Source organism: Etheostoma cragini, chromosome 13, assembly GCF_013103735.1.
Source record: "Etheostoma cragini isolate CJK2018 chromosome 13, CSU_Ecrag_1.0, whole genome shotgun sequence".
Taxonomy (NCBI): Eukaryota; Metazoa; Chordata; class Actinopteri; order Perciformes; family Percidae; genus Etheostoma; species Etheostoma cragini.
Window position 1 is genome coordinate 2,019,745 of NC_048419.1, and position 12,847 is coordinate 2,032,591.

The 12,847-nt window shown below is 42.3% G+C and overlaps 2 protein-coding genes across 5 annotated transcripts in view; both read right to left on the reverse strand.

Moving 5' to 3' along the window:
• The window catches only part of zswim7 (zinc finger, SWIM-type containing 7), a 14,824-nt gene extending 11,243 nt beyond the window's left edge, over window positions 1-3,581 (reverse strand). The window contains exons 1-2 of the mRNA XM_034890200.1: window positions 3,420-3,581; window positions 460-481 (exon numbers count right to left, since the gene is read on the reverse strand). Of these exons, the coding sequence (XP_034746091.1) occupies window positions 460-481; window positions 3,420-3,504 (107 nt within the window). The 5' untranslated portion in view covers window positions 3,505-3,581. The remainder of the gene's footprint in view (window positions 1-459; window positions 482-3,419) is intronic.
• A 1,623-nt stretch (window positions 3,582-5,204) lies between these two features.
• ncor1 (nuclear receptor corepressor 1) overlaps window positions 5,205-12,847 on the reverse strand; it is a 54,472-nt gene continuing 46,829 nt past the window's right edge. For 3 of the 4 annotated variants that reach the window (XM_034890078.1, XM_034890076.1, XM_034890074.1), the window contains 12 exons: window positions 11,874-12,032; window positions 11,356-11,506; window positions 10,706-11,181; window positions 10,367-10,483; window positions 9,780-9,931; window positions 9,449-9,666; window positions 9,224-9,367; window positions 8,578-8,723; window positions 8,362-8,415; window positions 8,083-8,286; window positions 7,807-7,983; window positions 5,205-7,686 (listed from right to left, as the gene is read on the reverse strand). In XM_034890078.1, the coding sequence (XP_034745969.1) occupies window positions 7,457-7,686; window positions 7,807-7,983; window positions 8,083-8,286; window positions 8,362-8,415; window positions 8,578-8,723; window positions 9,224-9,367; window positions 9,449-9,666; window positions 9,780-9,931; window positions 10,367-10,483; window positions 10,706-11,181; window positions 11,356-11,506; window positions 11,874-12,032 (2,228 nt within the window). In that variant the 3' untranslated portion in view covers window positions 5,205-7,456. The remainder of the gene's footprint in view (window positions 7,687-7,806; window positions 7,984-8,082; window positions 8,287-8,361; window positions 8,416-8,577; window positions 8,724-9,223; window positions 9,368-9,448; window positions 9,667-9,779; window positions 9,932-10,366; window positions 10,484-10,705; window positions 11,182-11,355; window positions 11,507-11,873; window positions 12,033-12,847) is intronic. The other variant, XM_034890075.1, reaches the window with a different exon arrangement.

Sequence of the window (12,847 nt, forward strand, 5' to 3'; positions counted from 1 at the left end):
ATATATATCCCTACACTGTGCGAGAACAGGCCGATATTATAATTTGATTTTCAGCAATTCCCGAGCTTCTGATAAGTTTTTTGCTTTTTCTCCGTCAGTCGTCATGATACGTCATGATTCGGCGTCACTACAGAACAACTGCCAGGGTCATTAACATATTTATCAGCAATCACGTGGTGTTTTGCATTGACTACTTATGGTTAAAAATGCCCGTGTACAGGGCGGGATAAGAGGCTGATTCACGTATGCACACTTGTGGGTAATCTGTGATTTATAAAGGGAGCATGGCTTACAGATGTGCGTACGCATGGATTTATAAATCAGACTTTTTGTGGCGTATGCCATTTTTGGCTTTTTGGCGTTGTACACTTAGCAAAGTGTTATAAATGAAACCCTAGTTGTTTAATCAGTAGGCCTATGACCCTAGTCAATAAGGAGAATAATAAGATTGATACTTACGCAATAAGTAGGTCATCAGGAACTGCGAAAAAGAGAAAAACATGTTCATGTTTTAACAAAAAAATCAATTTCACAGATTAAAGCGTGATGGAATGTCTTTGGAATCTGTGCAGAAGACATAACTCTAAAATGTAACACAGATCAGCAACCACTCTGCTTTGTGTTGATGTAAAGATATTATACTTCGATACACAGACTGAAACTCTACTTCTTGTAAGTACTTGTTCGGCTTGACTTTGGTTCTCCAACGTTTTTAAGGCGCCACCAGAGAACTCTGCCCACAGGTGAGTGCTTGGCCTTTTCATGTTGTGACATAGTGTTTTACTATACAGGTGCTGGTCATACAATTAGAATATCATGAAAAAGTTGATATATGTCAGTAATTCCATTCAAAAAGTGAAATTTGTATAACATATTCATTCATCACACAGAGTGATATATTTCAAATGTTCATTTCTTTTAATTGTGATGATTATTACTGACAACTAATGAAAACCCCAAATTCCGCATCTCAGAAAATTAGAATAATGTGACATGGTTCAACTTTGAAGCCACCTGGTGCCACACTCTAATTAGCTAATTAACTCAAAACACCTTCAACGGCCTTTAAATGGTCTCTTGGTCTAGTTCTGTAGGTCACACAATCATGTGGAAGACTGCTGAGTGAACAGCTGTCCAAAAGACAACCACTGACACCTTGCACAAGGAGGGCAAGACACGGAAGGTCATTGCTGAAGAGGCTGGCTGTTCACGGAGATCTGTGTACAAGCACATTAATAGAGGCAAAGGGAAGGAAAAGATGTGGTGGAACAAAGTGTACAAGCAATAGGGATAACCGCACCCTGGAGAGGATTGTGAAACAAAACCCATTCAAGAATGTGGGGGTGATTCACAAAGAGTGGACTGCAGCTGGAGTCAGTGCTTCAAGAACCACAACGCACAGATGTATGCAAGACATGGGTTTCACCTGTCGTATTCCAAGACACAGCGTCCGAAGCGTCTCCCCTGGGCTAAAGACACAAAGGACTGGACTGCTACTGAGTGGTAGCAGTCCAAAAGTTATGTTGTCTGATGAAAGTCAATTTTGCATTTCCTATGAAAATCAAGGTCCCAGAGTCTGGAGGAAGAAAGGAGAGGCCCAGAATCCACATTGCTTGAAGTTCAGTGTAAAGTTTCACTTTTTGAATGGAATTACTGATATAGTAAATCAACTTTTTCATGATATTCTAATTATATGATCAGCACCTGTACATTGCATTTCAATAGAGGGCACTGCACATTTTATTTCACATGTATCGGATGTGTGGTACTATTAAGGTTTTATGTATCTTTACATTGTGGTAATGCTACTTTTTGGTAGAGGATTTGACAATGTTTCTATCTATTGTGGTACAGCAACAGCCTGGTGGGCAATTCAATTTTATTCATAGTATCAATTCATAACAAGTTATCTTGAGACACTTTACAGAGAGTAGTTCTAGGCCACACTCTATAATTTACAAGGACCCATTAGTTCTAGTAGTTCCCTCCAGAGCAAGCAGCAGTGGTGAGGAAAAACTCCCTTTTAGGAAGAAACCTGGGACAGACATGGGCTCTTAGTAGCTGGCGTCTGATGGGCCGGTTGGGGTTGAAATGAAGAGTGGCAATAATAGTCACATTAAAAGATAATGGAACAGTGACTAAAAATAGTTTATGGCAACAAAGAAAGCCGATGGTCAAACAGTTGTGCGTTTAAGTCTAATGTGTGATAACACAGGTAAAAAAAAAAAAAAAAAAGACAACTGCTAAGCAGGCCCCTGTAATGGCTCTGTGTCAACTCTTTGGTTTGGCTGTCTAAAAAATGGCCAAGTACAGAAAAACCACAACCGCTGCCTAATGGTAATAAAAGTCCATCAAGGCATACTAAACAAAAGTGGGACTTAGGACTTGACAGTCATACTCCTTTATGCACAATACACATAACATTCCCATATTTTATGTAATGTCAGACAAAAAACTGATCAGGGACAACTGTAATATGCCAAATGTACAGAACTGTAATGTGTGTGATATGTGAATTATGTCAGTCTCATTATTTTTGGACATGTTGTGTATAATACTACCAACTGACAATATAAATGATGACTTAGTTCTATTTGAGTGTCCCAGTGAGCCAGTATACACAGCAGGCCTTTTTTAGCATAAATAATAAAATCTATGATGGCCAAATTCCATCAAGCTGCTTCTGTTTTGGGTACACGCCTTGCTGGGACACATGAACAGAGCTGTTGTTTATTATTAGTACTACATAGATTATCCACTAAGAGAAGCAACAACAAAAAAACTGGAAGTTAACATCAAAATGGAATAGTAATTATTAATTACGCTTGTACTTTTACTGCAAAATATCTGCTGTGAAAAAGGTCTATTCAGCCTGTCAATGCATGAAGTAATAGGTATGCAGCCCAGAGGTGTGGCCAGGTTGGGACACACCGATAATGAGAGGTTTACACCTCGATGCAGAGGTCCAGGGTTCGAATCCGACCTGTGACTATTTCCTGCAAGTCTCCCCCCTCTCTCCCTCCCCTTTCTCACAAAACGGTCCTGTCAAAATTAAAGGTGGAAAACCCCCAAAACAAATCCTTAAAAAAGAAGAGGTAGAAATGTGTTACAGCAGCGCCTCCTTCAGCCCAAATATTAAACTACATGGTTGTAAAATGCTGGACCATTAGGTCAAAATGTGATGCGCTAATGTAACTGTAAAGTGTAGTAACGACCGCTACGTTTTAGTTAATGCAAAGTAGACTGTTAATTCCTAACAAAGGAAACGTTAACATTACGTTTGCACAGAAAGTCAAGCGCGTCAGTCACAATCTGCTACATTCACGTTAGCTTAGCTAGCAAAGCTAAAGCTATTTTCCCACTACAACTGTTCAGGGGTCAAGTGTCACATATATCTCCATTTATCACCCTCGTCTTACTTTGGGACGTTTCCTGGTATGTTTTTCTAATATCTCGGAAAAGCTGTTCGGCCACTGCAGGTAAAAATGAACGCATTTTCAGCATGGACGGAGAAGATTTTCAGAACGTTTTTGTTTTTCAGGAAGTCAGCGACTCCAGTAGCCAATAAGGTGCAACCAAAACATTGCGACTTCCGGCTCGACCGTTATATTTCCTTCCAAAATAAAAGACCTCGGGAACATGAGTCAAGCGCAGTCATTGATCGTACTTACCGGGCGACCCCCTGACTTTTTAAGCTTTGCAGACTAATGAGGTGGAGTAGTCTACTAATAGGCCTACTTTGTTTGACATACCATTCTGATTCACTTGTGTTGCCCTACAAAGCACCAGTTTTTGTGCCCCTTTCTGGGATATCTCATGACTCATCTCATAATCCGTAAATCAGAATCAGCTTTATTTGCCAGGTATGAGGACCCATACAAGGAATTTTGTTTTGGATCTGTTGCTCACAATGTGCTTACTCATACAAATCAAATACACACTATAAGCAGAAAACATATAGACAGGTTGAGACAATAGCACAATGAAGATTGCAAAGTAAACAGGAGTAAATTATAATTATGATAGTTATTTTAATTATGGAGCATAGTGCAAAGGGTATTGTTACTATATGAAGAGTATGAACAGCTCTGAAATAGAGAATAATGAATAAATAATAAGTGGAACCAGTAAACAGACTGATTAGATCCAGTGTTGCTGGGTTATTGGTCAGGAATTAAACCTGACACTGTGAGTAAGACGTCAGCTGTTCATCGGAGTGATCAGACTTGTGGAAAGAAACTGATCCTCAGTCTGTTGGTTTTGGCGTGCAGTGCTCTGTAGCGCGCACCAGAGGGGAGTAGCTGGAACAGGGTGTGTCGGGGGTGAGATGGGTCTGCAGTAATGTTTCCTGAGTCTGGAAGTGAATGGAGGGCAGGTTGTCATCGATGATCTTTTCTGTAGTCCTAACTGCCCTTTTTGGTGGCAGATCCAAGCCAGACAGTGATGGACGTGCAGAGGACAGACTGGAGAAGTGCTGTAGATCAGCAGCTCCTTGGGCAGGTTAGGCTTCCTGAGCTGGAGCAGGAAGTACGTCCTCTGCTGGGCCTTCTTGATGATGGTGTCAGTGTTGGCTTCCCACTTTAGGGCCTGGGATATGAGACAGCATGCACAACAGCCTTTTATTTCACAAAAGACATTTTGACACATCAAAGCAACAAAATCAGACTATAATTGATTATACTGATTATCCTCCATTTCACTCAGTTGTGCACCTATACCGGGGGCTTGGTACTGAACAGGCTGGGTTACTGATGGGGCTTACAGCAACACTTGCGTGGAACAGAAACTATAATTAATGTTAAAAAGTTTGCTTTTAATGCTATGTCAGAATGTCTTTTGTGAAACAGACCCACGTCACAGGCCTGGCGCTGGCTCACCTATTAGGAAAGGAAAAATATCCGCTGTGAGAAAGGTCTACTGCATTTTCTTACACTATGACAGTCAGTCTTATAAAAAAGCCTCTTTAACCCATCATGAATAGAATGAGTTATCACCACCTCCATTAAGCACTGAGAGCCATGTGCCTCAACAGCAGATTTTACATAGTTAATATCTTAAATGTATGGCTTAAAAGGTTACCCTGAAATGGGGATGTAGCAAAACCTGTATTTTAGATTAACCATTTATCTGCACCACAAGGGGCTCCAATGTGTGATTTAAAATATATATATTTAAACAAGTTGTTGAAATTGCTGAAACCATAAGGTTGTCAATAATTTTATATTGCATGGATTCACAAATGAAAATAAACCTTAAGAATGTTGGTACACCTCAGTCAATTGCAATTATGACCAGTGTACAAGTATTCAAAGTAGTCAATTAAATAGAAGGCACACCTTAAGAACCTACACATTTTTCAGTGGTGGAGAACTGATCCACTTTATTTGATTGGTCTGAACTCATGTAATAGCCTACTAAGAGACATTGTGCGATACAAACATTGCATTTCAACATCATAGGATACACGGGTTTTCAAGTCTCAATTTCAAAAGACAAAAAAAGTCACTACTGCGTGTTTGATAGCGAGCTGAAAAGATGCTCCAATTCTTTTTCGGCTTCATGTCGGATTTCTTTAAGATTCAAGTTTGTAAACTTTTTTTTGTCATTGCCTTTGTAAACACATAACATCCATCTAAACAGGATGCATAACGAAGATGTTGAAAATGACATGAAATAAAAATCGGAACATGTGCTGACAAATTACTCAAAATAAAAATAAAAAGGGAGGAAAGGAAATAAACAGAATGGATGTGTTAACTGAGCGAAGTGAAGCCAAAATATTGTATTTTCACATTCTTGCAAAGGAACGTTACAGCCATTTATGAAGTTGACCTATAATAATTAATATTCAAAGCTTTATGCCTGTTGATTGACACAATGAAAGCAGAGATTAAGTGGTCACGGTTTTGACTCACCATGACAGCAAACTCCTAAACATTTAACGGTACCATACACTTAAAACTGTAACTGTGATGCAAGCCTCACACTTCAGAATTATGTACCAGCTACAAGAAAGGACAGGAAGTCAAAACATCCAGTTTTCTGTGAGTGGTGGGAAAACGTTAAAGCACATTTTAGTATACTCCTCTGCTGGAGGTTGAATAAGTTACACAGCAGGTAGTATGCTTTTTTTTTTGTCAAAAGCTACAAAGCAAAAAAGTGCAACAATGGTGCAGACCATTCTTTATGTTTGGTTAGTTTTGTCTTTTTGTGTAATGGAAAGACAATATACAGAGTTCAGATTATTGTCAGGACAATATCAAAAAAAAAAAGGGACTACAGAAACAAATACAAACATCAAACACCAACGTATATCTCTGAGAAAATTAGTTAAAGCTGCCTTCTTTCTCAAGTCACAAGGCATGGCAAAACCTGACGTACTATTTTTACCATGACAACATTGCAGAGCAGATCATTCTTAAACAGGTTGGAAACTGCAGAGAGAGAAGCTACATGTGACACACCATGGTCAGCTATTGAAAAACAAAGCAGAAAAACATTGGCTCACTTTCATTGTTTAGACGGGGTCCAGGAGTAGTCATAGGAAATCCTTTCTGGCAAAATTAAGCTTATATCAGACTTTTCACCGTTCTGCTATAACACCAGTGTTCTTAACTTCTTTTGAAGACATTTTTCTGTCTTGAACGAGGTGAGATGTTACCCCTACCAACTGATAGTTCCAATGCATGCATCATCTCCACTCTGTGGCGAAGACAAGCATCAAATATCATTGCTGTTTAAATGTTCTGTTTTATCCTCAAATGTCCACAATATTCAGGCTCTGGTGGTGCTTGGTGGATGGCGCAGGGTGGCACAACCTCTGTCCTCCACTCATGGTCAAGTACAAACCAAAGGTTCGGTCGTTCTCAGCATCACTATGGTAAAAATATTAGAGTGGGTGTCAGGTCACGTGGGATGGGGGTGGATTGGGAGAGACCAACTGTGATACTAAAGATTACACCCCTACTCTTCCCCTTTAAAGTGGATCAATTTAAAAGCGACATTAAGATAAGAAACAATCAAGTTAAGAAAAACACTGCAAAAGGTTACTCTATTTACATACAATGATTCTCTTAAAGACAAGGTTTATCTTTACAGAAACAAAAAAATTCAGAAATAGTCTCTTATGTTGTTTCTTTTTACATATTAAGTTCTTCATCTTTAATATAGCTCATGTCGTCCCCTCAATCGAGTTTTGCTTATCTCCCCAACAGGCTGGGTGAGTGCTTCCAGACCAAAGCCAGTCTTGGTTTGGAGAGCCCTGCCTGTAACAGGCTGCTGCTTGTACTCTTAGCTAACAGCCAGGGGGCGCCGTAGCACCAAAAAGAAAAAGGACAACACCCCATCTACTTGTCAAACTCGCCAGTAAGCAAGAATAGTTCTGGGAGAGGGGGATGAAAAGACCAGCCACAGCTCAGGTCTCTGTTAAGTCTAGCGGGGCTGTAGCCAGCAGGGCTCAGTCGTCGCTGTCAGACAGGGTCTCGTATTGCTCTGACAGCAGAGACTGCCACACGCGCTGCTGGGCCACCGGGGCTCCAGTTGGAGGGGGCGGCGGCTGCTGCTGCTGCTGCTGCTGCTGCTGCTGCTTCTGTTGCTGGCTCTGTATGGAGGGGGAAGCTATGGAGGTGGGTGGCGTGCTGCTCAGTATGCGCATGGTCAGCGGGTTGTAAGGGAACTGCATGGATCCTGGGCAGAGAAAGAGAAGAGATTCTTTATTATTCTTTTTTAAATTTCAGGTATTTCTTTCTGTGAGTCTACCGGGAGACAAATTTTGTAGACAGTGACAGCAGGGGCTGGACAGCTCACCTGTGGATGAGGGTCGGTCGTCCCAGCTCCATTGGGGCTGGGCTTGGGCTTGTCGGTGATAATCTCCCTCGGAGTGGACGGAGGACACTGAGGAGGGACGCTCCCCTCCAGTGTAGGACTGACCCAGGTTAGGTGACTTGGATTTCCGGCTGTTGGCTTTGCCCGGTTTCTGCTTTCCTGTTTATTAAAACATCCAGCATTTGTAAATCAGCAACATGTTAAACATAAGATCCTGTCCAAACATGTGTAATTTTTGCAGATGTAATTCATTCCCACCCATACTGGGTGACCGGTTGGCCTCCTGGCGTGCTTCACTGCCTGTGCAGGGTGTGTTGTTGATTGCTCCCTGAGCCCCAAGTCCGCCTTGGTGATCTTCCGGTTTCTCCTCCAAGTTGCCCATCAAGGCTTTGCGGATGATGTCCTCCAGGCCCAGGTTACTGGCAGGGTCACTAAAAGAGTGATTCCTGGTGTTGATGCTGCCTACAATCCACAACAAAACATTCAATGAGACAACAACTAGATTGCACCGTAACGTGTCCTTTCAAGGCTACTTACTGGAGCTTGTAACAGCAGGCAAGTTGAAAATCTCTGTGCCTGGTTGTGCGTTTCCTGCAAGACAATTTTTAACTGTTGTAAAAAACTTAAGGTCTGAAATGAGGAGTTAATTAATTACTCTCAACTGTCTGGCATGCACACATTAACAAAGCTTATTCCATCATTTGATGCATGCATATTAGTTTGAGAGAAGAGGATAAGACAAAGCGCACTTACCAACATCAGAATCACCGGCACCAGAGTTGGAGTTCAACTTACGAAAGATCTCTTGCTTCTTGGATTTTACCATTGGCGAGGTGTTCTCCAACTTGGTGAAGAAGGAAGGCAGATAGCTGACACTCCCCGGGGACCGTGAGTCAGTCCTTGATCCAGACAAAGGGTGAAAAGTCAAACAGCAAATCAGGGTAACAAGCTATTGGCACAAGGCACTTTCCGTCCCACTGGGATGTCAAACAACTGCTGACGGGGGGGGGGGGGATCTCAATCAATACAAGATCTATACTATTGATTTACAGACTGATTCTTTAGGCATCAAATGTCAGGGCGCCAATAGAAAACTAACTTTAGCAATGTGTAGAACAAGTGTAGAAATATTTGTTATTTAATATTTACAACATTATTACAGCTGACACGACATTTGTATCTAAATACATATAGGTTATTATTACTTTTTATTGTGTTGTAATTGTATTCCACTTCTATTGTAACTAACCTTTAAATTGTGTCAGTTTCTATATTCCTACAATGTTAATATACATGTAAAAACTGGTTCTTAATTTATTTTAAGATATTAAGAGATGTATTGGCTTGTGGAGTCAAAAACTTCAAACTATCATGCAGCCAAACTGTGGCGATCCTGTACCTGAGCTCGGAGTTGTCAGCCTCTCGCCTCTGGGGCGGGGGCCCAACCATCTCCTGTTTGTCCATGCCTTGGTAGCTCTGTGGTGGAGAGATGGGTTCATAGTTCTCCATCTGCCTGCCGCCTCGCTCTGGAGATTTTCCTGGCCTGGACAGGAACCAGGGAGAGACAAATGTTACAGATGCTCAGAGACTGATTACCGCGGGGTTAACTGGCCGGTCCATGTACCTGGCTCTGGGCTTGTCAGGGGCATTCTCTGGAGAAACTCTGCTGGTGGATCTCTGGTGGTGAGGGGCCTGGACCTGATTCTCAGGACTGTAGCGGCTGGACACCTTGGCTCGCCCTGAAGAGGACACGGGTGGCATCAAGCTCTGGAATGTGGCTGAAGATGAGGAGGAGACAGGAGGAGGGTCCTGATTCCGGGCAAAGTCCTGGGTTATGATATGCTGCAAGACAGGATTGACCATATTAAACAGGTTAGTTAGATATAATGGCTTGATATACATGGTAAATATGGTATGTGCAGCATTACTTTTTTAGACTCTCTAGCATTTCTTACCGAAATGTGGTCTGCCAAGGTCATGACCCGGTGAGTCTTGGGAACCTGTGAGTAGCTGTCAATCTGGGAAGAGGGGGGATGCTGGGGACTGGGCTGTGGTGGCTCCCCTGATGGCCGGTAACGACTTATGTCATAGGGCCGCATGCCAGCTGCTGCAAGTTGACATGGGACAGAGCGTTGTTGTTCCGGAGAGAGAGTCAGGGTGAGGTGCACAGAGATAAGACAGGGAGGAGCATATATGCTGTATTCCAACAAATAGTGTATGTGTTTGCAGGTGACAATAATAACTTAAAGCAGAATCTAGTGATGCAACTGGTGCAGGGGAATGTGTCTGACAGTCTCAAATGACAAGATCAGTGGGTTATGTCATTTATGGTATGTTTAATCCACTTGCCAAGCAGCAACATTTTGCCTTCACAGCCAAATCTGGTACAAGTCAACTTTGACCTGAGGCACAAAATCTTTGATAAATCCAAAGATTATTCAGTATACTACTACTACTACTACTACTACCACCACCAAATATTATATTCTCCAACTGAGTTGTGTGTGTGTGTGTGTGTGTGTGTGTGTGTGTGTGTTCATACCTGCTGCCTGTTGTTGTCCTTCCTCTGGTTTGTCCTGTTGCGGTTGGACTGGTGAACTAGCAGGACTAATCACCTCAATGGCTCCTCCACCGGTGTTGTCGTATCGACTGGATGACACTGCAGGGCAACAAGTATGGAAAGAGTTACTATTTATGCTAAGCAAAGGACACAATATTAAGGTTTGGTCATGCTCTTCTCTAGGCAAAAGATTACATTTAAGGTTTAACTCCTATGTGTGCTTGAAAACTTAACTAACTTAGCACTTATGAGCTGTTGAAATAATATCCGCTATCTCCAACACGCTATATCCTGAAATAATATCAGCTATATCAAACTCACAGCTGCTGGACGAGTCAGAGCTCTGAGAGCCTCGCTCTCGTGAGTCTTTGTCCGAGGCTATCTGTCGTGTGATGATGACATCGATGAAGTTAGCAGCTGTGATAGTCGTCTTTCCACGAGTCCGAAGCTCCTCTTCGATGCGAGACTTTGAGGTTGGATGGCCCTTATCCTTGATCCCAACTCCAGGGCCCTCAGAGTAAGCTGGATGGGGTTTACCTCCAGGCAAAGACATAGCACCGTAGGGTGACTGCATGGACCTTCTTTCTGCCTCGTGCAGTTCGGAGAGGCTGGCTGCTCGCCGAGCTGCGGCCGACGAAGACATTTCGTCCTCCCGCTCATGTTTGTTTTCCTTCACCTTGGACACGTCCATCTGCGGGGCAGAGGCTGCGGCATCCACCAGAGCAGCCAGAGCATCAGCTGCAGTACTGTAGCGAGAGCTACTCTGTGCTGTTGCTGTCGCTGCTGCTGTATGGGGCCTGAAGCGGAAATCAAAAGATGAAGGTATCAACCATATTTCCTGACGGATGGGCAGAATGGACAAAAAAGACGTGGTTTGTCCGACACATTTACTGTCCAGTCTTTTAATGCAGACATATCTCACACACACATGAGCTTTTTTGAATGCAGAGTAAGAACTTGTTAAGACTTACATCAGAGAGGTGATGACACTCTTGCCCTGGAAGATGCTAGGCCGCTGCTGCTGCTGCTGCTGAACCACAACATCCTGCTGTGTCCTGAGCGAGGGAGAGGGGGAATGCAGATAACCTCGACTCCCTGGCCGGCCTGGCTGCTCTGGTACACCTGATACACAAACATGAAACATTGGAACAATAGGTTTCAAAATAAAGCGCCAAAGAGCAATAGCTGTCCAAACAGTATGATAGTATTAAGCTACTCTATGCATACTTTATATATATATATAAAAACAAAATTTAGCATACCCAGGAACAAACAGTAACTTTTTATCAATTTACCATTGTGCCCATATTGTTGTGCATTATAATCTTATATGGAAAAAAAAAACATTCTTAAAGACCACAGCCTTAATAATACAAAACAAACAACTAAAAAAACTTAACTTAACAACTAAAATTTCCTTTATTAACAGGATATAAAGATAATGAATTTGAGATTTTCATAACTTTTAAACAGCAACAAAACAACGCACCTCCGCGGATGTATTCGTTGGTTCTCTCCCGCTCTCGTATTTCTCGCTCCCGCTGCTCCCTCTCCCGCTGCTCCCTTTCCCTCTCTTTCTCCTGCTGCTCCCTGTCACGCTCCCTCTCTGCACTGGCAGCGGCTGCAGCAGCAAGGTGGGCTTGGTGGCCTGAGGACAGCATGCACGCACACACACACACGATTAATACACGTATCCTACACACAGGGTCTCGGCAGGATGGATCAGGCTTCCTTTAGCAATCTGAAACGAATGGCCTTGCAAACAAGTTTTAAATCTATCATATCACAATCAGGATGATATCCTGTCTCAGAAAGAAGTATTAAAATATTTACCATTTCAGCAAAAAAACATGAGTGCAACAGCGTTCATTAAGGAGCAGCTTTAGTTGCATATACACTTAAAGCGCTTTTAGACTTAATTTGAGTGAAACAAACTGAAAATGAACAAAGTAGTCCAGATCACTTGAACATTCAAAGATGAGCAGGAAATAAAGAATTTAATTCAAACTGATTTTTTTTTGTGCCCCTAAAGCTGCCTAAACATGATCCGCAGTAAAACCAGTCCGCGCTGGCTGTGCCAGTGTTTTCTTATGGGGAGAGTATTGGAGCCAAACCAGAGGAATGTGCACTGCTCAAAACTTCCAGAGACCTCAAAGCTTCAAATTATTTTAATCTTAACCCTGTTGCCTGCTGAACTTTCAAGGCAAAATCAACGAGATAAAGAGGTGGCCAGAAGCAAGGATGATGTATGCCTATAGGTGTCTGCACTATGATCAGTGCCCTATCTCGCGGTTGTACCCCTGATCGTGTGTAGGCGGCTTATGAATGATCTACTGAATAGCACAATTTCTTACGGTAAAAAAGGAAATCACTCTATTGCCGTGCAATAGTCAGAGAATTTTGTGAAAATCTCTCTGAGTGTGATTGCAGTAAGACTCAACTTGATCCGCCACTAGCCAAGCA